This window comes from Rhagoletis pomonella, unplaced genomic scaffold (assembly GCF_013731165.1).
Source record: "Rhagoletis pomonella isolate Grant_MI unplaced genomic scaffold, Rhpom_1.0 Rhpom_scaffold_00001, whole genome shotgun sequence".
NCBI classification, from domain to species: domain Eukaryota; kingdom Metazoa; phylum Arthropoda; class Insecta; order Diptera; family Tephritidae; genus Rhagoletis; species Rhagoletis pomonella.
In genome coordinates, this window is record NW_023458555.1 from 38,484,128 (window position 1) to 38,510,414 (window position 26,287).

Below are 26,287 nucleotides of genomic sequence, written 5' to 3' on the forward strand. Positions count from 1 at the left end.
ACAATATGTGCAAAAATAAATGCTTGTTTGTCAATTATGATACTGTTATTTTTTACTCCCTAGAGTGAACTTTGTGTACATACATAGGTCAAATGCATTAGCTTGTTGAAGTGGAAATCCGCCTTGCTGGGTACTCAATTTTCACACTAAAACAGAAAATTACAAATTTTCAATAGGCCTTATCATTATGTCGGAGTAAATATGTATAGTGCTCTAGGAACATTTCTGCATCAAAAAGAAAATTTTGAAAAAAAATTCGCTTACGTCTTTTTGTCGGTTAGTGCTAGATATGATAAAATTGTAAAAGACCAATGTCCGTAAATTATAGATATTGAAGGAAAATCATTATACAGGGTCTTAGGCTGAGACCAGGCAATGAGCGGCTGGGCGGCTTTTACTCCAGAGCGACACCGCCCAACCATTCAGAAATGGTGCTCATTTTGTGGCCACTTTAATAGTTTTAATTTTAAGCCGCTCACCGCTCAGCCGCTTTGCCACTCATTGCGTGGCCTCGGCCCAGAGCAACAGAAGCCAAATTAACAGTCTTTAGAATGTTTGTCTGTCTGTATATTTGTACGCGCATCACTCAACAACAAATGCATGGAATTGAATGCAGTTTTCATCGGTGCATTTCTAGAGGTCTAACTAAAAAATAGAGAGCTGCCACCTGTTTGTATATTTCAGTTTAAGTAAATGTTGAAGTATAGTTGAAAACAGGTTGAACAATGCTTACAGCTTAAAATATTTTTGTGAAAGGTTGCCACCTGTTTGAAAATTTTAATTAAGTTTAATTGATAAGGTAAATTAAATATTGAAATATGGGTATCAAACTAAAGAGTTTAAGGCAAGTTTCCTGCCTAAAATATTTTTGAGGAGGTTTGCCACGTATTTGAAAATTTACTTCAATTCCATTGATAAAATAAATTAAATATTAAAATATAGATATAAAATTAAAGAGGTTTAAGAAAATTTTCTGTCGAACATGTTTTAGAAGCGGATTGCCACCAATTTAATAAATTTAGTAGTGTAGTGGCAACCCTGTTCTAACGGAAAATGATGAAATTTTTGCTTTTAGAAAAGCGGCAACCCGACCCATCATCATGATACTACCAAAGTGGTTTCAAACAGTTTGTACTTTAGATGCGACATTGTAAATACTTTATAAATTACATTTTTTTTTCAAATGTCATTGTAACTTTTTAGAAGGGTGGCAAACCCATTGCAAATTTTTTTTAAACTCCTTTAACATTTCGGTGTTTTAATGAATAAATGTAAATACACTGTTGAGTTGGTCCACTGCGATGAACTATTGTAGAGGAGAGATCACTCCATCCTGTGCATATCCTTTCGTAGCTGAGAAACTGACTGTCCTAGAGTGGATGTCGTGATTCTAGATTTAGGAACGCTTGCTATGCAGCATCGTGTGGTAAAGCAAATACCTTATAGGCAAGCGTATTTTTATATCAGAGAGCGTGCCGTGTTATCGAAGGTACCACTTTGATCTCCACGGGATGTGCCCAGTCTTAAGCAGCCAAGAAAGTGTACATCAGCCAGGAGGTTGAAATACGCATTGCAGTTATTTTTGAATGCCTCTTCCAATTACGCCACTTCCTTACCCTGGTGAAAGAAACAAGCAAACAGTAAAAATATCTTTTCGGAAGCCCTTGTTCATTGGTGTTGCGTTTTGACAAGGGCTCTACAATCCACTCGCTATAAAGGCCTGTTGAGAAGAGAGTCCATTAATTTCGTATCTCTCTCCTTTAGTCTCCTTATTGTATTCAGCGAGTGCATGTTCTCAGATTTTCAATCCACCGGTTCTTTTAGCTCTGTTAAATAGCTGAGCTGTTGCTCTACGTTTAGACAGGCTTTCATTCCATCCTAGAAAACTTGAAAGCTTATTCTTAAAATATTTTTTTTACTATTATTTCAGTTATTTAATTTAGTTTTCCCCTTACATTTATGGTCAGGTTTGGTTCATATTTAGAGAGCTTGAAAGCTTGTTTTAAAAATATTTTTTTACTATTAATTAATTTAATTTATTCTTGTATTTACTTCTGTCGGCTCGTATTTAGAAAGCTTGAAAGATTGTTAAAAGATGTGTGTTTTTTGCTATTAACTTATTTAATTTATTTTTTGTCTATTATTTTCCTTGCGGAAATTGCTTGAAGTAGATTTCGACCCTTTTCCGCTTATTATTATTTTCTATTATTTTTTTGGGTAGTAACTTTCCATTTTCATGAGTACCCTAATATTTTCATAGTTTTAATTAATTTTCTACATCTACATAATTTTAATATATACTACACAAATTCATGATGCGCGTAAAACACAACTTTCCCTTTTCCGCACACATTCACATTCACACAAAAAATCAAAATCATAACTTTTAAAATATCCACTCAGCGATTCATGCGCTCAACTCTCTGCTTACATTATTTGCAATATTTCACAGAAAATTTACACAAAACGCATTTAAGTGGTTGAGCACTGAGTGGCTGCGGCCAAATTCAATAAACTTTTCATTTCATAACGTCAAGTGCATAGCCAGACCATAATTGCCACTTGTGTTGCATACATTCAGGCGCTTGAGTTAGCTTTCATCACTGCTTTCGCTACGTCCTCGCCCTCATTCATTCGTTCACTTGTTTCCAATCAAATTTCTTGTTAGCCAACAATGCGGCTACTTCAAATTTCCATGCCATTCTATTTCTGCCTTTCTTTCTTTGTACAATGACTAACTTTCACTTGTTTATGCCATTCAATTTTTTGCGTAGCGCATCTTTCGCACTGCTTTATTTGCAATTTGACTACAATTTATTTCCACTTTCATTTTCATTTTCCACATTTTTTTTTTGTTTATAACCACAAGTTTGCTACTTTTTACTGGTCGAGCTGTTTTCTTTTTCGCTGCTGCAACCTTTCCCGCGCCTAGCAGCTAAGCCGGCTGGCTAGTTTGCGAGCTGCGATTGCTTTGGAAACGGGCGACTATACGAGTACGTATGTGCAGAAATCAGCTGATCAGCAAAGCTTTTAAATAATGGTTTCTTTGCTCTCCACTTTTGTACCTTTTAGCCCACCAGGCTTTACGAATTCATACAAATTCTAGAGCAACGTTTGCCAACAACAGCAACACTTCAATTGGTCAAGTTTGCTGCAATATGAAAGCAATTTGCTTTCTTTTCTACGTTTTGTGACTTGCATAAATGTATGTACATATACGTATTCCCTTTCTCTTTTTTTTTGTGTTGCCCCCGTACGCTTTTTTCGGCTACCGCTGCCTTGACCCATTTTTCGGTATGTACTCTGCACTATCCGAGATTGCCGGAAAGTGCAACTAAGCAGCTGCATTTTTGTTGGTCTTTCTTTGTTGGCCCTTATTTCGGCCCTTTATATGCTGGTAAGAAATTCTTGAAAATCTCATAACTTCCGCAAAATAGCCGAAAGGCATGTCATGGCATGTTGGTTTATACGTTGCACAACTGCTTGGTTACTACTTATGTACATTGGCTATCAGTTTATAGGAAATGTGTCAGTTAACATACACATGTTTATGTGCTGATGTGTGTGTGTGCGTGTGTGTTCACGAGTTGCTTACTTGTCCGCTAAACTACTTGGTACTTAGTAGACTTAACATTTTATGGCGTAAGCAAGTGGCAGCAAAGATAGGATGCGAAAGTCTATTGCTGGACATTTTTTGCTCTTCTCCCTTTTCAAGTTAAGTAAAATATCAGCAAAATTGTATAGCAGCACAGCTGGCCAGCTGGCAGAGTATGCCTGTAAGCGTTGAAAACTTCAAGTGGCCAGTAAATGTGGACATACTACATACACTGAATACACACACAAATATATAATTGCATATGTACATAAAGATGCATAAAAGGCGGCCACTTGTGAAATAGGAGCGCAGGACAAAAGCGAAAAATAAATTTACACAAAATTACACTTTTCAAGCAAAATATATATATATGTATGTACATATACGTATTAGGGTGGGTCAACTTTTTTGACTATGCGCGTTTAGCATAGCAGGGTTCTGCTTCTAATTCTAAGAAAATTTGTCGAAGAGACCGTGGTACCTAAATCAATTTGTAGTTTGCCAAATTGCGAAAATTGCTTTCGAAGAAAATGTGAAAATGTTCACTGGTACACCCTCTGGTGAAAGTTTAAGAAAAATATAAATGCTGAAACAGATTCCTTGTACCGAAAATCCCTTATAGCATGTTCTTTATACAAAATTTAAGCACTTCTTTATGACACTACAGCAAAACGCTTAGTAGAAGAAACCTTTTTTCGCAATTTGGCACAATTCAAATTGATTTTAGACCCTTGCCTCCTTCGACAAATTCGCTTAGAATATACGCGCATAGTCGAAAAAATACCCCATACAAATTGACCCGCCCTAATGTACATATACATATGTATATAAAAAGATAATAACGATCCGCCTCTAACAACGAATGACTGGCAAAAATCTCGAGAAATAAAAATACGAAAACAGTCAAATGAAATAAAAGTGTTTGCGCAAAGTATCAGCGAAGCGCTGTGCACAAAAAGAAATAAACGCTGCGTGCCCTACAAAAGAGAGGCAGCAGCGCGCTACTAGTGAAATTTAACTCTCTAACGCCTGGGGGGGTACGTGTGCGCCCAGCCGTTGACCGAACAGCGGATAATTGTGTGGATTACTTAACGAGAATTTCAAATTTTTTTCCATCTTAGATTTTTCAACATTTTTTATTTACTTTCCCTCCACTTTTCTTCGTTTAACATCGGCTTTTTTATTTCTTTGAAAATTTTATATTTTTTATGCCTTTTGTTACATAAATTATTAGCATTTGCTTGAGTAAAATATTTGTTCTGTTGAAATGTTTCACAAAAGGACAAGCATCGTAATACTTTTTTCATTTTCAATATTTAGCTAACGACGGCGTCAAACTTTGTTATCAGTTGAGCATTGAATTGGCGGGCGCTATGGGTGAGAGGCAGCTAAATTGTTTGGTTAATGAAAATGAGTAAAGTAGTGAAAGAGGAGGGAAGACTCTTTAAAAAAATTGTATTGATACAAAACCGTAAGCATCGTTGAATAACAGAGGACTGCCGAAGTTTCTCGTCTGCACAAATGTTTAAGGCCTCGAAAACGAGACTGAGAGTTCTGGAGATATTTTGAAAATTCCATGCTGATTGTTGGTGTTTTCTTCATTTAATTAAAATATTGCCTCTTGCGGAACATAAGAAATAAATATTTCACGCTTACATCTTTTTAAGTGTTTCGCCGATTTATTTAAATTCACAATTTTCTAGAGTGCGTCTTGATGTTACATACATAAGTATTACAGTAATGTGGCCCTCGGAGTGTACGTACGTACGAGCAAAACACTGGAAGGAAGCTTCCGTCTATCACAACATGACCGATTTGGTTTCTCATATCTTCGATCTGGAAAGAGCCACCCTGCTACTGCATGGTACTTTGTTTCGCGCTCGGCGATGTTGATCAACCTCAGTCCGTTATCAGGAGTTTCGCTGATTGAAGTCGCCAACCATAGCCTTTATATCGACGAGGGTAGCGTTCCAAATACTCATACAGAAATTTCACTTCAGATTCAGATTCATTGATTCACAATATTTATGTAAATTAGGGTGAAACACAAAAAAATGCGTTTTTTTGCTACCGCAACTGTCATATGTATTATATTCGAAGAACTTCACCAAAATATTTCGTTAAAATATCAAGATTTAAGCGACTTTTAAAGCTTAAACTATCATCAGAGGTGATTTTTTTTGTTAAATATTTTGAGGTATTTTCGAAAATCCCCAGTTTAGTAAATCTTGATGGTTTTCCGAAATATTTTAGCGGAATCCCTAAAATTTAATAAATCTCTTAGTGCCGTTGATGGAAAAAAGCACAGTTTTTTTTTGAGAGTAGTGCATACGTGAAGCTGTGAAACCCAAATCTCTCAACTTTATTAAGAGTTAAAAAGAGGGTAAATGGAAATATACTTGTATGCAAAACGCTTGAATTCTTGTCATTGCTATGAAAGCAGCATCGTCTTTTTTGTTTGTCAATTCGTATCAAAAATCGAACTACCTTTATTTAACATGTCTGCAGATTATTCGAACAATTGCAAACTAGTCATGGGCGATTTGCCTGTGCTAGCGACATTCACTTCCTTAATAGCAGTCAAAGCAAATTTGATATTTGAAATCTTTTTTTGTTGCAATCCAAGAATTGAAAAAAAAAGAATTGAAAAAACTTCGGATTTTTCCTTTTGTAAATATGGATTTGCTGTATTTTTTTAATTTTTTTAAAGAAATGAGTAGTAATGCAATTTGTTGTAGAAAAAAATAAACAATATAATAGTTTTTACAGAGAAAATTGAAGAACTATTGGACAGTGAAACTGTTCGCCCTTTAACTAAAAAAAAAAAACAGCCGTTGAAGCTAAAAATCTGGTTAATTTTCGCTGAATTCAAAAATACCATACAATTTTTTATTAAATTGGTTGTTCAACGTCCATTATATTGTAAATTAGAATCCTAGGTTTTGTAAAACGGAAAGTGATCTCAACTATTTTTTTTCCTTTCGCGAAATATATTTCAAAACTATGCATAATAAAAAATTAATGTTTTCCAGTATTTTACTATCGAGTGTTCACTATCGGGTCTTGTGACTCTTTTAAGTTTTGTGAAAAAACACGGTTAACTGCATCGAGGAAATACAAAAGAAATGCGGTATAGAAGAATGTTGTTATTTTTATTTTTTCAAAACAACTGTTTTTTACAAAATTTCTTATTTACTAAAAGAAGAGCTTTGGGTACAAAAAAGTTTGTCCAATATATTGAAAAAATCTTCTTTCCATGTTTCCATTGTTAACGCTTCTTGTACTAGGAGACATGGTAACCCATATTCAAGGTGGTTGGAATTAATTGGACAACTTTTCACGAAGTTTAAATCATTAATATTTTTTGGTGTTGCGCTACAGACTCCGCATATTTGGAAAGAGGACTCTGAGAAAGCGCTAAAAGCTTTTTCCATCCAGCGTAGTCTTATAAAACTGATGGTGAATAGTGAAGGGGCTTAAACATTTTTTGAAATCTGGCTCTCAGTATTTTCAACGATGTATATTCCACCAATAATAAAATAATTATCGAAAACAGCTCTCGTGCTCCATTTATTCCGACGAATTGATAACCTCCTCCTTTATTTTAAAGTCCGTTAAAAATGAATGAGTCGCCACAAGCAATCGTAAGTTCACTTTTGTCGGCGAATAAAAAACGAAGTGAGCGAGTGAAATGGTGAACGGGTTATGTATATGCAACTCCTCTTTAATTGCTAAGTTCTGTTTTTTCCCCGCAGTTGCTCGCGGTCTTGAGAACGAAAGTAATTAAAACGAAGTTAAAAAAAAAATCCGAATTTAATTAAAATAGTAAAGCCGACACACACCTCCGCACATTTATAAGTTAGAGGAAACCGTGGAAAAGAGCAAAAGTTTGTGCAGAGGAAGTTAGTGACGCTCGTTATATACATACATAAATGATAAATGTGAATTTTCTAATAAACACACAGCCAAAGTCACATACATACATCTTTATTACGACGCGTATGTGTTTTTGTATTTTTTGTGTCTTTGAATGTGAGCTTAATGGCTTATTTATTCTATAAATTAAAACTTAATGTACACAAACAGAGAGCCTGGTCTAGGCAACAAGCTGTTCCGACTTTTATTTACCTTAAATGCCCACACTCAAACTACTGCTGCCAAGTGAACCTTTACGGAGCTAAATAAAAAAAAAATAAACTTTTGGTTTTTAATTAAACCTTTATTTCTGTTCTTTTTTAGCTGCTTTGCAGCAATAATAGCTTCGTAATTTATGTGGATTTAAACAAAAATACACACAAAAGTCACTTAATGACCAACCATTACATTTACCAAAATCCCTTACCCCCCCCCCAAAAAAAAAAGGGAACCCGCAAAGCGGCAGGAGTTGCTGGAAGCATGGCTACCTGCTTTTGCATTATTTACGCTCAAAAATGCATGTCACGTCCGCACCGTTGTCGGCGTTGGCAAACAAATTTGATCATTTTATATATCTAAGTTGACTTAAATAATGCTACAAAGTAAAGGAATTACGTTGTCTTAAAAGGCGTCAGTGAAAAGCTTAAAAATGGTGTTTGAAAGTTAACGCAATGGATTTTTTATGCATTGTAAAAAGCAAAGCACGAGCAAAAAGTGCTGATAGGTATCGTTGTTCATTCAGAAAATTTTCAACTTATTATATTATTTTTTTTTCTCGTATAAAATTTAGATGAGAAAAATAATAATACGAATATCGTAGTATACTGCCGTCCAACGTAAAAAAGTGGTTAACTACATAAGAGACCCTTTGCAACTACAGCTTTTATGATTTTTAATATTAGAATTGGATTATTAATTTAGTAGTGATAGTGGATGAAAGAATCAGAGAAAAACTTTAACAACGAAAATTTTATTCACTCAGTTTAACTTACGAGTTATTGAAATTATTGACATAATTCTCAGAATTTTGCCAGCCTGACTTTAGCTGAGGCAAAGGATTTGATGATAGCAGCGCTTCGCACTATCTAAACATAACGTGGCCAATCCTGAAAGTCAACCCTGGGTTGAACAAGAATGCTGATAGTTTTTTTTTATCCTTGATAGAACATTGAACAATCGCTCGGCGCTGGCAACCGAGACTGGCAATGTGCAGAACATTCGCAAAGCGATAAAGATGTTTGGGAACAGTGTGTCTAAAATTTTTAGCTGTAATGGCATTTAAGTGGTCAAATGGAGGTTTGCAACCCTTAAAATTTTCAGCAAAATTCGCCATATAAACGGTTTTCAAGTGCATCATTTCATCAGCGAGAACATGTTAACATGCAGAATTTTGAATAAATTATTTATTATTATTCTCCATACAAAATGTACGAGTATGGCTATATGAAATGTAAACGTATGCGAAATATGTAATATGTAATATGGAGATTAGTGCATATATCATATATTTAGTATCTCAGAACTTTTTGCATTCTTATCATGCGTCGCGAAAAAAGCTGGATATTTGCTAGTATTTAAATATTTAAAAAAAATATATAATTAATTCAGAACATTTTTTAAATACATTTTACTTGTTCGACAGCAATATTTATTATTTAACCTTTTAAATAAAATGATTTCGAATTTCTGAACAGATGGCAAGCTTCTTCTAAAAATTTATCCAATACTTCTCCTGTTTGATATCCACATTAGCTTTTTAACTAATTTGACTTTAAATTACCAAACAGGTGGCAATCTTCTTCAGAAATATTTCCGAAATTAAGCTCTCCTAAATTCCTTTCGTTTGATAACCATATTAAAATATTTCGTTAAACGGGTTATTTATTTATTTTTCTTATGAATTTGCATTATTATTTTTAAGTTAATTTTATATCTTTAAACAGGTGGCAACTCTGTTAAAAAATATTGTCGAAATTAAGCTTTTTCAATTTATGAATATAGCTTACTTAAACCTATCTTGTTTGGTTGTCATTTCAAAATACTTTCTATTTAATTTAATTTTCTAATTAAACTGATTTTGTGTTTTTAAAAAACTGGTAACTTAATACAAAAATATGTTCTCGTATCCCTCGCTCTTTTGCACCCATTATTAAATATATAATTTAACATTTTAATTAACTTGATTTTAAATTTCCATACAAGTGGCAATCCTCTTCAGAAATATTTCCGAAATTAAGCTCTTATAAATCTTTTTCATTTGATACCGATACGGAAATGTCCATTTGATCTACCTTATAATTTAAATTTATTTTAATTTTTTGAACAGGTGGCAACCACTTTCAAAACTATTGTCGAAGCTAATCGTTACTGAACTACTTTAGTTTGAAATCCACATCGTGGTTATGTTTTATTTAAATTAATTGAGTTTAATGTTTTAAAAAAGTGGCAACTCCATACACAAAAATATCGTACTTACCAATCCAGACCTATCAGCGTTCAAAATTATTATATAAATATGTCTAGCCGTTTTAATGTGCAAGAGCAACAAGCAGTCTGATACATTTTAAAAGCTACTCGGGAAAATGGCGCTTATAATTATAATTTATGTAGGATTTGAATATATAAGTATACGCAATATCTATTGCAGTGCACTTAAAACTTTTAAACAATTACTTAACCATAATGTGTATAAAGTCTTCCGACATACTGGTGACAACCGCAAACGCGAACTAGGACATCTATTAAAGGATTAAGGGAAAATTCGATGGTTTAGATTTGAGGTTGTGCGGAGATTCCTCAGCTGAGCTCTAAGAGGCTGGCGAACGTTTTAATCTGATGTTGGATAGTGTGAGCTGCCTATCTGGATCGCAGTAGTAATATATTTGTACAGCAAACGAAGAATGCTGTTGGTGTATGTAGATGACAATGTCGTCGTCGGTCGCAGCACCAGGACCGACAGCGCAGTTTTCTACAAGTTAGAGAAGAAGGCAAAAAAGGCTGAATAATCGATGAAAGTGGGTAAGGCAAAGTACTTCCTGGCAACCTTTCCCCTTTTATGAAACTGTCGTTTCGATTAGCGAAGAATACTGTGCCTTCGCTATGGCTGTACAGTGCGCGTTAATTTATTGCCTGTCATCATCGCGCAAATGAATCGCTGCTAGAAAAAAAGAATAAAAATCCAAGCCGAGCATAGAAAAGTTTGTAGCACTCACTGCGTTTCTTAGTAATCGAATAAAAATACATGCATCAGTATATGTATATATATATTTTGTACTACTGATGGCTACAAATTTGCCAGTTAGAGCAGACATAACCAGGCACATTTACTACAAAACAAAATAGGGGAAGCTCAAAAAAATCGCAAGTAGCCCGCAGCTATTTACGTTTGCTGCTGTCAAACGAGCAACGCTGCTTTATAGTTGTTTTTGTCTACTTTGAAGCCTATGGAATATACGTACATTGAAGGCTTACAAAGTCAACTCACTGCTAGTTGCTTGCACTTTGAGTTCGTTCGCCCCGTTGCGTATACACAATCCTAAAAGATAACATGCCCTTCTACAAACGGAAAAAAAGGCAAGCAATAGAAACATCAGCAGACAAATTCTGCTACATACATCCATAGCTGGCTGCTGGCTGGGGTGAGTCAATGGGAGTGAATGAATGGCGTAAAATGTAATTTGTCGAGTGCGATTTAGTGGCTCTACAGTGCGTATACGCAATACTAAATCACGCTCGTCGCAACGTGCAACGTAGTAGGCATGTAAAATGAGAAAAGATGGCAGTGAGCAACGCATAGAGTCAGTGGCAGGTAAATGAGCAGCAATTTGCACGCTTTTAAATGAAATTCATTGTGCGGCTTTTGTCCCAAGAGTTTTTGTGGGGCGTTCAGTTTGCTTTGAGTTGCTATTGTTAAAGCGTTAGCGACTATTAAAAGGCGCAGACAGCCAGAGAATTCTTAAAATATTTATGGTAAAGGGATACTCTAACTTTTACCTACTAATTGCTTTTACTTTATTCATTGCGTTAAATGCCAACGGTTCTTTGAGAATTCTGTTAAAATTTCTCTTGGAACATAAATTGTAATTTTCTTAACTACATACTAACACCCGAATTCATAAAAAATAAAGAAGACTTTAATAGCTTTATAAAACGAAAATTTATGAAAATATCACTTTGTAGAGCTCTATAAATCCATTTTATTTATTTTTTTTGATTAATATTAATAATAAGATTCTTACATAAGCCACTTTTTTGTAGCACATTATTCAACTGGAAATTCCTAGGCCGTGAATATATGTAGATCTGTGGGGCTCTGAGGAATATGGCATAACCACCAAGATATTAAGATCTGCAGTTGCGAATAAAAATCAAGTGTGAGAACTGTAGTTAAATCACATAAGAAACCTTCTTCAGCATTTTTTCAAAAAGAGTAACAGAAAGTATTCTATAATTCCGTTCACGTCAATTTACATGAGACCAGATTTTCATGATTAATCAAATCCTAAAACCCTTACAAATTTCACATTAATGCACATCTTGCATGCATTGACTTTGAACAAGTTTTTGACAATATGCACTGCATAAGCTGGTCAAAAGCTTTCGGATGTCCATGTTTAAACAATAAATTGCAACGCATCTTTGACACATTTCAGTGAAAAAGTGATTGAACAGCCGTCGTAATTGGAAAATTTTGATATTAACGGCTCCACACTCATGTTCCCTGGTGAAGTCAATCAGCTGGACTAATGAAAGTCCTTAAAACAAACAAGCCATTAAGCTGCTTTCACTGAATATGTCTTAGGGTTCCGTAGCGGAGGCAAGGATTGAGACTATTTAATTTCTCCAAGGGATACTCATCTTCATGGAAGTCAGATGACGATTACACATTCCGCTCCGCCGACATGAAAGCTACAAAATGTGAGAGTAAATTTTTCTATGTAAAACAGGTTTGTAGCTGGAATCATGATAAAAATATAGTAAGGTAGAACCGCTGAGAGTCACTTTTGAAATTCTTGACGTTTCCAAACAATTTAATTTTTACATTCACTCACAAACTCACACACACATTTTCATTTTCAATCTCAAGCAACAACAATTTCGAACAATTTCAATTTTTTATTTTCACTTTCATATGATTTTAAAATGTTGGCAAACTTCAAACAAAAATCATGGCCGACAAATTGAGAGAACGGTTATACCTTGCTTTGTTTTTATCATTGCTGGAATTATAGCCAACGAAAATGCCAAAAGATATGCTGTAGAATATGACAGCTTAAAATCGGCTGGTCCAGTTGGCACCCTGCCAATTTTATTTATGGAATATTTTGAAGTTGTGTAGCCGGAAGAAATTCATTGCATAGTTAGCAATTTATTGTATGCCAAACTCGTTGATGTCGCCTTCATAATAATAATAATAGATTGGCGCTTACACATATGTTAGTGTTTGGCCGAGCTTCTCCTCCGGTTTGTGGCGTGCGCCTTGATGTTGTCACACAAAGCGGAGGGACCTACAGTTTTACGCCGACTCCGAACGGCGATTGTATTTTTATGAGAAGCTGTTTTTTCATGGCAGAAATACACTCGGAGGTTTGCCATTGCCTGCCGAGGGACGACCGCTGTTAAGAAAAAACCTTTTTCTATATTTTTTGGGATGTTGCTTTGACCAGGGCTTGAACCCAGGTGCTGATGTGTGAAAGCGCGCACTGCTTACCACTACACCACAGCGGCGATGTCGCCTTCATGCCAAAGTTTATTTCTAAAGGCTTGCTGGCATGGCATCCTCCATGATGGTATGCCTGGAAAGGTTAGCTATGCCGCGGATTCATAGCAAATAACATTAACCAAATCCTCTGTTCCAGCATAAATATGCCTATCAGATAAGAACATTTTGTGTTTGCCAAAATTAGCAACGCCACAAAATAAAAGAATTTTATTTGGGCGTCTTGGTTCAAATGTCGGATTGTCTTATAATGGCACCTCGTACAGAATTTGCAGCCAGGATCTAAGGCAGGAAGTAAATTCTTGGCGCGTAGGATTACGGCAGACGGACCCCAAAATATACCACTTACGGAGGTCACAGGGGCTGTTCTTAGGATGGTGTGCTCTCCCCCTTATACTGGTGGTTGGTAATAGCTCTAATATCTACGCTCAGGGTTTCGGCCTTCCTTATCGTAAAGAACACTGAATTTTTTCGAACTTTGCTGTATTGAAAATCGTCTGCCAGCTAACCCAACTAAAACTTGTGCCGCACTCTGCACTAGAACAGGTATGATGGGCGGCCTTTTCCTTTTTCCCTTAAAGGAGCCACTATTCAGGTTTCTTTGGAAGATTTAAAAGATCTGCATGTACTAAAACTCATTCTGATAATGTAAACAGGTCTTTGGCAACGAATTTATGACTCTGTGATAAGACCTATTATTAACTATGCAGCTGTGGTATGGTGGTGTAGGCTGGTACTGCTCCAGGTGTACACAATAGCTGACTTAACTGCATAAATTCTAATTTAAAAGAAATATATTCACCAAAAACATAGTAGTAGCAATATCTCAGGCATTCTTTAAAAATATATCAGCACTATTCATCAATTCATTCCATTTAAGAAATTTTTATTTATTTATGTACATTTTGCGCACTTGTAACTTAATTTACAGTAACCTAGAAAAAGAAAACGTCGGTTGGCACCATTCAAAATTTCATATATTTTCAAGTAGTCATATTTCATAGCCCGACCAAAGTTTCATCTCATCAGCAGCAACATCATCGACTACATCGACATCTGCAATGACATGCCGTCCGCACATCCATCTGTACATAAAATTCTAAACGAATTTCTGCTTTTTGTCATAAATTTTTATACCATCGTCATCGTAAATATTGATGAGGGTCATTTGTTGTTATTATGACTGCGAGCGTTGCTCTTATGGCTCGCATAGCATTGTCCGTTTTTAATGCTGTTTGGAGGTATATAACTACATAGGTGCCATTGTCAATAGTGTAATTTTTTGTGATACCCCTTCTTAATTTCGTATCTCCTCTCCACTCTACATAACACTGACTTTTTATTATATTTACTTTTTCAATTTTATTTAAATTCTTTTTTTGCGCCACTAAATCATTGCAATTTTTAAGAATACTTCTGCGCTCCCGAAAAAAAAATTATAAATAAATTTACTAATGAAAAATGACAAAAAAGTATAGCAACGTTGGCCTCGTTCGCCTGCTGAAGCATAGCTAAAGGAAATTGCGTGAATTGCTGGCGAAGCGTGCAGCATTTTTCACAATTTTGCATTGCGCTTTATTACTTAAAATTTATGTATGTTTTTTTTTGTACTTTCTTCTAGCATTTCAGCGCTCTTTAGGGTCATAATTTATGCGGACTTATTAAATTTTTGTGGTTATAGAAAATATGATTGCTTGCGGCAGTTGGGGTGTGTGTCACACTGCGTTTGTTGTTGCTGCTGCTATAATTTTGTTTTGATGACTTAGTTATTACAGATTTTCTCCATCTTTTTGTCTATTTGTTTTGAAAAATTTTTTCTGCATTGAGTAAAGCAGTCTGTTGATTTAGTGGCTCTTTAGTAATTTGTTTCCTTTTTGCTGCTTTTTTATTGCCTTTCAGCGTCATTTATTTAAAATAGCTTATTAGATTGCCCTGACGAACGTCAGTAATGGGAACCAAGTTAATTATCGTTAAATTACTTTAAAATAATGGATTGGAAACGTTTTTTGGTTTTTAATGATGAAGCGAATGATATATGTATTTTCATAATGTCTTGGCAAAGCAAGAATAGCGGACTAAGAAATAGGTTTGAAGTACAGGTACACAGAGAGAGCCACTCAATGAAAATATGCAAGGCCCCCTTCGATGATTTTATCTACCAACTGAAATCGTGCAAAATTTACATTTCCATTGTCTGTGCCACGATGTGGAATGCAATTTCCTCATCCCTTTAAATTTTGGTTTGGAAACTAACCCATTTCGGTTTTTTGCCATCTTAAGACTCATTTAAGTTTTTCAAAAAATCAAAAAGAAGCCTTATTTTAGAACGAAAATGTTTTTAGTAACATTTCATTTTTTGAAAATTATCTTTTTTTCTTTTAATTTTTTAATTTAGTTTTCTTTTAGTTTTTAAATTTTATTGTTTTAAAAATATTTAATTTAATTTTTAGAATTTATTTCTTAATTTTTTTAGGTCCTTTCTGTTTTTAATCTAATTTTCTATAATTTTTAGTTTTTCAAAAAAAAAATATTATTTTTTTTATTAATTTCGTTTAGTTTTTAGAAAAGTTATTGCTAAAAGACAATTTAAATAACGCAAAGATAGCGCTCATTCAATTAGTCTTTCGACAGAAAAGCGCTTTCAAAATAATGGCCAAAATTGACAATTGTAATACGAAAGCTTTTTGTCTATCGAAGAACTAGGGTGAGTTGAAAACAAATGCCTGAATTGGCCTGGTATTGTTTGTCTACTAGCAGTTTCTAAAAATTAAATTGAACTAAAAGTTTCTCCTCCAAAACAATGAAATCTAAACACTAAAAGAGAGTTAGATAAAAAAAAAGTTTTAAAAAAATTAAACGAATTTTAAAAAAGTATAAAAATTTCTAAGAGATAAAAACAAATTTAATTGAAAAAGGAAAAAAAATTACATAAAAAAACTAAGAAAAAGATTCCCTTCTACAAGGATTCGTACTCGGATTCCTCGAATGGAATGCCAGTGATCAAATATTAACTAATAGATTTAACGATCATTGAGTGCTCGTCAGAAAATGGGTGAAATTTTTTAATTAATTATTAATTGGGTTGCCAATATCTCCCACAACAACGCGAGGGTGTTCATTATACCTTCATTTACTAGCCACCAACCTTCGCTTGACATAGGTAGCTCTTTTCCTGCAAATACATTTTAAAACCCATTTTTTATTTACGTAATTGTTAAGTACTTAATTACTTGCTGTCATCTATATAAAACATCTGTCTAATTTTTTTTCTTGTGCTTTTCCGTTTTTTCAGAGTCCACCTGCGGCATTGAGCAATTCAGATGCAACAATGGCTTTTGCATACCGAAGAGATGGCGCTGCGACCAAGAAAGAGATTGCGCCGATGGCTCCGACGAAGCACCGTCGCTGTGCAGTAAGTTGAGATTGTTATTACAAAAATTGATTAAAAGAAACAAAACAAAGCTACAAACATATTTACACTAACGCACTAAAAATTAAGGACGCACGGACTAGAAAAGGACATAAATTGGTTTAAATTAGAAAATTTATTAGTTACAATACAAAATATACATTTGAGTAACACAATATACAGTTCAAAAGCTTTTAATTAAAATTTAAAAAAAATCTCTGTGTAATTCCATTATCACTACAATTACACTATTACCTAATTCACAGTGAATTTATGCACTTCGTTCGAGGTAAAGTGCAAGAATGGCGAGCAGTGTATACCACGTTTGTGGGTATGCGATGGCAGTAACGATTGTCGTGACAAATCCGATGAAGCTGATTGCAGTAAGCAATTATTTTCAATTTATATATCAAAGATATAAGAAATTGAGAACTAAACTAACAAAAAAAAAACAAAATTTAAAAAAAGGAGGATTTTACATTACGGAATGCGAAAGTACTAATAAAAAGTAATGATAATATTATAGCTATGAAAATTGAATTTAAGAAAAACATATAGAAATAAGGAGATATATTTTACTGCATGCAAAGACATATTTCGGATAGAATAATATTTTAGACCATCAGATGCATATAAAAAATGACTAAATCTCATTAAAAAGCCTCTCTAGTTCACGTTTAAGCACAAGAAAGTGCTTTCATTTATTGAAGCCTCAACTGTTTGTATATTACTTCATGCATTTGTAAATATGTAGAATATTATATTTTTCAAACTTACTTACATAATTACTTTTTTTAAGAATACGTTTTATTTGCTGCCCAGCATATGGGCCCGTGCATTAGGATGGGTCAATTTGTATGGGAGATTTGTTCGATAATGCGTAATTCTATGCAAATTTGTCGAAGAAACCATGGGCCTAAAATCAATTTGGAGTGGGAAAACAGGTTCCTTAGCATTTTGCGGTAGTGCAGTAAAGAAGTGCTTAAACTTCCAGCAGAGGGCGCTACAATGAAAATTTGGCATTTTCTTCGAAACCTATTTTTGCAATTTGACAAACTCCAAATTGTTTTTAGACCCATTGTTTCCTCGGCAATTTAGCCTACTGTGCATACACATACTCATAGCTCCTGCGTATTTAAATAGAAGATAGTATTAAAATGAATAAATTAAAAAACCATAGCATTTCGCGTGCAAAACTCAAATTTACTCCAAATCACCAGCGACAGCATTTTGTCGTCACTTAACCGACTGTATCCTGCATAAGACAAAGCCACAGGATGCGCCTCATAACGCGGCACATGTTAGGCGAAGACGAACGGACGACGGGATGTCCGTCGCAAGGCGAAACTTGCGTTGCTGGATAGAGCACAACCCCAGCCAAGTAATCAGCCAACTAACCAATACAACAAACAATAATAGCAAAAAAAAAACATCTAAATACGCAGTAGGCTCCCATTAGAGCGCCAAAGCTGAGTATTTTCGCTTTGTTAAGCGGCTGCTACTGTCGCGTAATTGGAGCTTTTGGTCGTTGCCTGCGTGTGCGCGACTTTTTGTTAGCTCATTTGCTCGTGGTTCCGTTGAAAGTTTTATGCTTGGGTTTTTCAACTTCTGCTTGTCATCTTCCATTGTTACGTGTTCGTAATTGTTGTTCTTCCTCTTATTTGCTATTTCTATGGCGCGCCAAATGCTTTGAAAACATCTTGAGTAGCGATTTATACACTGAGAAAATCTAATAAATTATAAATTAATTTTTTAATATGATATCTTCATACATATGTACACACATTAGAAAAACTTATTTAAATGGCATATATTTTTAAAAATTTTCAGAAATGAATGCACGCAAATAAGTAACTAATTAGTATACATAAACGGAAATAGAATGTGGCCGCTGTGGTGTAGTGGTAAGCAGCGCGCTTCCACTCCACAATGCCTGGGTTCAAACCCTGGTCAAAGCAACATCGCAAAAATATAGAAAAAAGGTTTTTTTCTTAACAGCGGTCGTCCCTCGGCAGGCAATGGCAAACCCCCGAGTGTATTTCTGCCATGAAAAACAGCTTCTCATAAAAATACAATCGCCGTTCGGAGTCGGTAGACTGTAGGTCCCTCCGCTTTGTGTGACAACATCAAGGCGCACGCCACAAATCGGAGGAGAAGCTCGGCCAAACACTAACATATGTGTAAGCGCCAATCTATTATTATTATTAAACGGAAATAGAATACTCCATGGATGTGAAAAAGTTAGCTCGTATATTTATTATATGGCCTACTAAATTTTTCACGTCCCGGCCTAACTAGTTTTCAAAGAAATTAAAAAAAGGTAGAATAAGTATCTGAGCGAAACTAATGGTTAATACATATAAATAGTCATATTTCATGGGAAATATTTTTATGTTAAAATAACCCATTAACTCCCGCCTGAAAAGGTCGTCTTGACCCTAACTTCAAGAAATCCCGCAAAAAAGCAAATTGGCAAGCTCTTTAGAGGATTGATATATTGTAGAAAACTATTTTTCGGAAAATTTTACTAGTGGTATTCTCAGGCAAAACCTTCGTGCCGCCTACGTAAACGTCTCTAAAAAATGTTAATGAAAACTCTATGCCAGGAAGGAATAACAGAAAAATTAAATTTTGAAATAATTTTTATAGAATAAAACCAAGTTTTTTTTGCTTCTCTTAACAGCAACTAAGCAGATAGTATTGTGCTAAATACCAGGTTATTAGGACGTGTTCTGGAAATCGTGCCAATACATACAAAAATCTCGACATTGAACATTTTACTCGTAATATGTTTACGTTCCATTTTTTTACTTTAGCTTGGCTTAACTTTGCAAAAATTGTTAAAGCTTGCATAAGGTGCAGACTTATTTTAGTATTTTCTTTCTTTATTAATTCTAAAAACTAACCGTTTATTCAATTAAAATATTTAAAAGCGCACTGTACTCGTATTTTGAGCAAGATGGTTTGAATAAAAGCAATTTTTTTTGTTCTTTCTTTTTACTATATATCGAGTGGCCCTTTATTGCGTTAAGTTACTGGGTTTTCTGCTACTTTTTCTAAGAAGCTAAACGCCATTTGTTTGCAGTTTGTTGGTAAAAAGGAACAAGAAAAACAAATTTAAATACACTTCCAACAGGGAGATGACTAAGTAGTACAATGGATTTGTATATGTTAACTTTGTAGGTCATGAAAGGGTTAATAGAACTTGTTGGTCGTGAATGGGTTGATTCACGAGACTCACACAGTAATTCAGGCAACTGTCTTTTAACTCATCGCAGCCTTTCGAGGACAAAAGTCTTTCGTAATACAATTGTCAATTCTAGAAACTAACTTCAGAGCTCCTTTCTGTCTTTCGAAAGACTAATTGAAAATTTGCTAACGAGAAAGTCTTGGCATCATTCTGTTTATCATTTAGCAATGTTTTCTAAAACTTAATTAAACAAATATTTTTTTTATTTTTAAAACTCTAAAAATTACGAATTAAATTAAAAAAGAGAAAAATTAATTTAAAAGAAATATAAAACAAATTTTTAAATATTGAAAAAAAAATATAAAAATTTAAAAAACAATGATTCAAAATTAAAAAAAACAACACAATAAGTCCTTAAAAACTGTTTTAGTTTTTAAATAATAAAACCTAAAAATCAAAAAAAAAGTAAATTAAAAAATTTAAATGAAAAAAAAAGAAATTTTTATAAACGAAATAAAATTTAAAAAGAGATAAAATTCAACTTAAAAAAAAAGCCACAAATAAATAAAAACTAAGCAAAAGGGCAAAACATAAATTTCTAAAAAATAAATGAAAATAAAAGAACAATATTAATTAAACCACTATAATTTGAAAACATAAAGTAAATTAAATGAAGAAAATAAATAAAAAAAAAGTTTTTTTAAAGCAATAAAATCTAAAGATTAAAGCAAAAAAAACGAAATTTACAATTTAAAATTAAATAATAAAATAAAATAAAAATTTAACGAAATTAAAATATATACTTTTTTCCTTTTAAAACAATAAAATCTTAAAAATAAAAGAAAATTTAATTTAAAGAAGAACCAAAAAAATTTATTTAAATAAAGAAAAACTTCCGCTACCTGCGGTCTTCATTCACGAATCTCTCAGCCAGAGCTTCGCTTACTCGGCCATTGCGACTGTTGGAACTTGCGAGCAAAAGGGTATACAAACAAGTGCCTTCTGTCAAAAGAGCTTTTCTCCACGGAAGTTGCAAGGGAGCTTTTTAACGAGTCTTTCGGGCCAAAATAAACAATATCTTTCAAACAAAGTATCTTGCCTGCTGTCTTTGAATTGTCTTAGAAATAACTTTCAACTATCTTAGCCAGAGTTGCCCTGTTAGTCTACATTACGCTATTCTTAAGGTCTTTAGTGCAAATATGTAGTAGATAGTATGATTGCAGCCCTTTTTAATTTTGCACAAAAAAAGTGTTCACTTGACCTCTTATGCATAGGTAGCCTAATTCATTGCCAGATTTTAAGATATATATGTTTTTTTTATTAACGAGACCCAATTTACTGTATCTACGTGGCTACCACTTTTAGGAAAAATCGAAAAACGCGCTGCTAAAATAATTATAATAAAATGTTGTCGTTTTTTGCAACTTATGATATGGCATTTTTATCTGATTTAAAAGATTTGTAACTTATAATAAGTTAGAGAGACTAAAAAAATACACGTACAAAATTAGGCAGTTATAGGCACAATCTTTTTTCCAAAATTTTGTAAGAATAAAATATTACCTTAAATACTCTTACTGAGAGGTAGGCGTGGCTACAGTCATTTTTCATTCATTTTCAATGCCTTTTAAGAAGGTCAACCTAATCTCCAAGTTTCGTCAGAAGGACGGACGGGCGGACATACATAGTCCAAAAATTTTTCCCTCCATTCTGAAATTAAGTATATCTAAGAAGAATGAATCTATTACTGTGCAGCTAAAATTAGCAGCGTCATAGCGCGCAAGTCTTTCAACGTAATTTAATTATCCAAAGTTTTTCAACTACCCACTATAATTGTGCTATCCTCGTAATGGCGTCTTATTTTCTTTTTGTGTTTGTGTACGTACTTCAGCGCTACTCTATTTACACACTTACGTACATAAATAAGTATGCACTACTGTTTTACTACCTCAAATAGCCACTTAATATGCGCATATTATTTGCTGAAAAGCAACACTTTTTGCTCGCATTCCTGGCGTCGAACGCTTTTAGCGTTCATAATAAAAGAAAAGAGCACTTTTATGCATATGAATATGAAACGAGAAACAAAAAGATATGTATGTACATATGTATGTAGTTAGTTGTGAGTGAATCAGCAGGTATGGTAGATCGTGTGCGCTAGGAAAAAAAAAGATTAGTATGCCACTATTAGTTGAGATAATAGAAAACTATGTTTATCATAAACATTTATGCGTCGAGTTGAGATTTTTTCTATTTTTCTTATTTTTTCTTTAGAAAGGCTATTACCATGTATAATGGACAACTTGCTATTTATTGATGAGCACTATTTGGAAATTTGTTATGGGTATGACACTCTGCATGCCGGACTTACGTTGGGCATAGCTGAGTTTATCGGATTCAGGTATGTAGGGATTTAACCTGCTGCAGTATGCAGAGCGGAGTTGTGCTAGGGTGGTGCGAGTCTGGCGAGGCAGGCGAAGTAGGCTGGCACTAGCGCCCTGTGCGGTTGCCGTTTATGACCTTCCCCCGTATCCAGTGATGGTTTTATGAATGTCTGGACCTCGTCCATTAGATCGTATAGGTGGCCGTTGATGTGACTTGGCGAAGCCGCTGTTCGGGAACCAACGTCTGTGGCACAGTTCTAGCAATTGCTTGCACAGCACAGTATTATGCTCCTTGAAGGGCGAGTATTTGGACCTCGTGTTCTAACGACATCGGAAGGCAACCCGTCGCAGTCCGAAGTGCCGTGTTTTGACAGGTATTTACCTTCGCCCACAGTGTCTTTGACCTCCTTTTAGTCGCCTTAGCTTGCCAAACATATCTAATTCCTTGATTCTTTTTAATTAATATTGCAATTTAAGAAAACACGGGATTTTTTTTAATTCTAAATAATATCTTTTGAACGAAAAATTTGCAAATTTCGTAAAAAACTGTCAAATCCATAAATTCCTTGTGGGCCTACAATAAATTTTCCAAATTTCTTATCTACTCTACTTTCCTCAAATAACCAACCATTCAACTTGTGATTATTTATTGTGCACATTTAGTTAGAAAGCAAAACAAAAACTTTGATCGCCTTGCTGCAAAGGCCATAGCGTTGCGTATAAATTCCATAAATTCCACATCATAAACATTTCACTTTCATACGAATTGCGGTTTTACTACAAATCTAATCGCAGTCGCCTGTTTATTGCCCATTGTGTGCTGCAAAAACTTAGCATTGACACAGTTATATGTACATACATATATATGTATGTATGTATGCGAGTCTAAGCCACGCATTGCCCTAAATATCTGTCTGTGTGACTTTTTAATGCTGTCTAGACGCGCTTACAGCAAAATTCAAGGTTAATTTTTCGCAAGCCACAACGACGAAAACCTAAATTTCAGCAGACTCCTACGACTTGCCAATGTAGAACATTCTTTCCGCTGTTTTGCGGCGCAGCAGTGCAGAAGGGTTGTGCATGTCTTTAAAGGCAACGTGCGTGAAAACACTTTAAAATTCCTTTGCTGCTTATGAAGGAAAAAATATAATTTGCTTCTGAAAAAGTCGCCCTTAGCCACTTCATACTTGAGCTGCACTTTGCACAAGCTCATGTCACTCATACGCCCCGTCAATGGGGTAAGGCGCTTTAACGCTTCAAGTCGTGCACTCGTATGTACATACATATGTACATATTTGTACTGGCAATTAAAGTTGTGTGTTGACGCGGCGCACACCAACAAACTATTTGCTGCTAATTAACTTTCAGCATACTCATGTTGAGTTGAGCTCACATGCACGCAGCTGCTAAAACTTATATACATATGTACATAAAGTATATATGTATGTACATATAAGCATGCAGATATGCTCATTTGTGTACGCACTGAATATGCATTGCCATACTCCGTTTTTTTTATGTTCATAAATTTCGTTCGAGTGTAGTAAAAAAAATCTTTGTTCGAAGAGTCATTCAGAGTATGCTGGTATATAATTATATCCATGAATGTACATAAGTGCAATTTTTTACGGTAGTGTTCAGATTTCTAGGCAGCTACCAACTTCAATGGCGTCCTCGTTGGCTGTGGATGTGTGTGAGATTGTGTACCGGCAACATAGCGTGCTCGCCGTCAAAATATTATCTAACAAGCACATATCAAATGCATATATACATACATACATATAAATATATATATGCATATATCTACTTCTTATATAGTTACAATATACACTCACATGCCCTTAGCTGTGACACTCGCAGCAGCTTAGTCGTTACAATTCTGCTCACATACATATCCGCATATGTATCTACACTAAGAATGTTTCGAATGTCATATTTTTCACATTCGCAAATGCGTATGCGAATGCGAATTTTCGGAATGTTAGGAATAACATTAAAACGCTATAATCAACTTAAGTCGTCGTTTCATAAATTACACGGTTGAACAAAATTTGGTCGTATTTTACCTCAAAAACGGGGCCGTCCACATTTTATAGATTTTTTGCTGCTGATTTGAAGTGCATTTACAAAATTTTTCTAGCACGTCCAGTTTTTGAAAAAAACAATAACAGCTGGCAAATGGCAAAATGGCAAATTTCAAAAAAAAACATATATATATATATATATAATTGGACGTATTTTTCCCAGAGAAAAAACCGCGTATTAATGAAAATACATTTCGTCTGGTGGATTCTAACTCATGTCGATGGATTGAGTAGAAAGGAGTGAAAAATTAAAAAAAAAAAATTAGAATGGAGAAGTGGTATGATAGGAAATCAAACCTCCACATCCTTGCTGACTATTGCTGGACCTTTAAAAGCGATGATAATGCGACCCACAAAAAAAATCTTTAAGGAAAATGTTATGTTAAGAGACAAAAGACTGGCTACTGATGAATCTGGCATATTGATTTATTAATGTTAATTTTTGCATAATTTAATTTCATTTTAAAATAAATTCATAGATTCTTATTTTCGTATTTGTGAGATATTGCTATTGAAGAACTGAGTTTTTTTTTTTTTAATTTTTCACTCACTTCTAATGAACTCAGAATCCATCAGACGAATTGAATTTTCATTAATACGGGGTTTTTCTCTTCGTCCACGTTCTATTTTTTTTTCGACACTTCAACTATTTTTGTTTTCGCACTGAACAATTGCTCACTTTCGAGCAATAAGATACAAAAATTAACTAAAATATGTAACTATTAATACAACTACGTACAATTTCAATAGCACTGAAATCTTTTACAAATCATCAGAAAACGAGTATAAAGTGCAGTCGTTAACAAAAAAATGCGAACACATTTGATCTACATATTTCTATTTTCTACAACATGCAGCAGCGTCCACGGGTTGTGTTGCCTGTAAAAAAACTAATCGATAAATTGGAACAACCTTTAACATATGTAATTGTTTGCTTAGCGGTCGTTAACTGCGCGCTCTGCACACATGTACACATTCGCATTCGCAAAATATTCGTATCATTTGATGCGAATGCGAATGTCGAAGCGAATGTGTTAAATGATGCGAATCATTCGCATAATGAGTGCGAATGCAAATATTCGAAATATGCCTGATCTACATGTGCACTTACATGTGTATAAGCAAACATTCCCTAGTAGTCAACCCGCGCAACTACAATCCATTTATTTACATTTTCTTCTTTGTTGCCAGCGAATGCCTGCATCTCTACTTGTGAAAATGTACATACATATGTACGTATACTCATTCCACTTTCCTGCACTCCATTTTCCTACACTCCACTTTCAAAAATTTGTAGCTCCATTCTTAGTTTTCGTTGTCAACACTATTTTGCCGCTCCTCTTTGCCGCTGCTGTTTGTATTATTTCACCGTTGCTCCCCGCTCTTATTACTGTTTACTGTTATGTGCTTTAAAGCTTATGCGTGGTGTACATTTCAATGTCAATGTTGGCATTTGAGCTCTGCTTAATATGTATGTACATATATATCGCTTTGTAAGTGCGCCATTGTTAGTTTTATTGCTTTTGTTCTAAAGGCAATTCAGCTTGCAGTGGTATAGGGAGTTCATAGTTTCGATTACAGCAATATTTGTTGTCGTCAGCAATTTGCAACTGCAATGAAAGGTGCCTGTAAAATCCACGATTTGCTTGACTCCGCAGCTACCATTGGCAATGAACTCTTGCTGATGGCAGTGTGTGAGTAAGAAGGTGGTTATGCAGATGACAACTCATTTATCATAAGCGGTAAATGTCTAATGATGATGATAATGTGAGCAATTAGGGCTCTACTTTCATATGAAATAAATTCGATCACCGTCACGGCCTGTAGAAAGGCTACAAAGAAGGTTACCTGTGGCTAAAACCCTTCACCTATATTGGATCCCAAGACACAAAAGCATGGAAGGTAATGAGGTAATAAAAAGAACTCAGCGTTGCAGACCTGCAAAAATTGAGTGTAATTCATACGATAGGAGGCTTACTGATTTCCTAATA

General features: G+C 34.6%; 1 protein-coding gene across 1 annotated transcript in view; it reads left to right on the forward strand.

Moving 5' to 3' along the window:
* LOC118745368 (sortilin-related receptor-like) overlaps positions 1-26,287 on the forward strand; it is a 994,510-nt gene that overhangs the window by 919,155 nt on the left and 49,068 nt on the right. Inside the window, exon 4 of the mRNA XM_036478865.1 lies at positions 16,522-16,641. Within this exon, the coding sequence (XP_036334758.1) occupies positions 16,522-16,641 (120 nt within the window). The remainder of the gene's footprint in view (positions 1-16,521; positions 16,642-26,287) is intronic.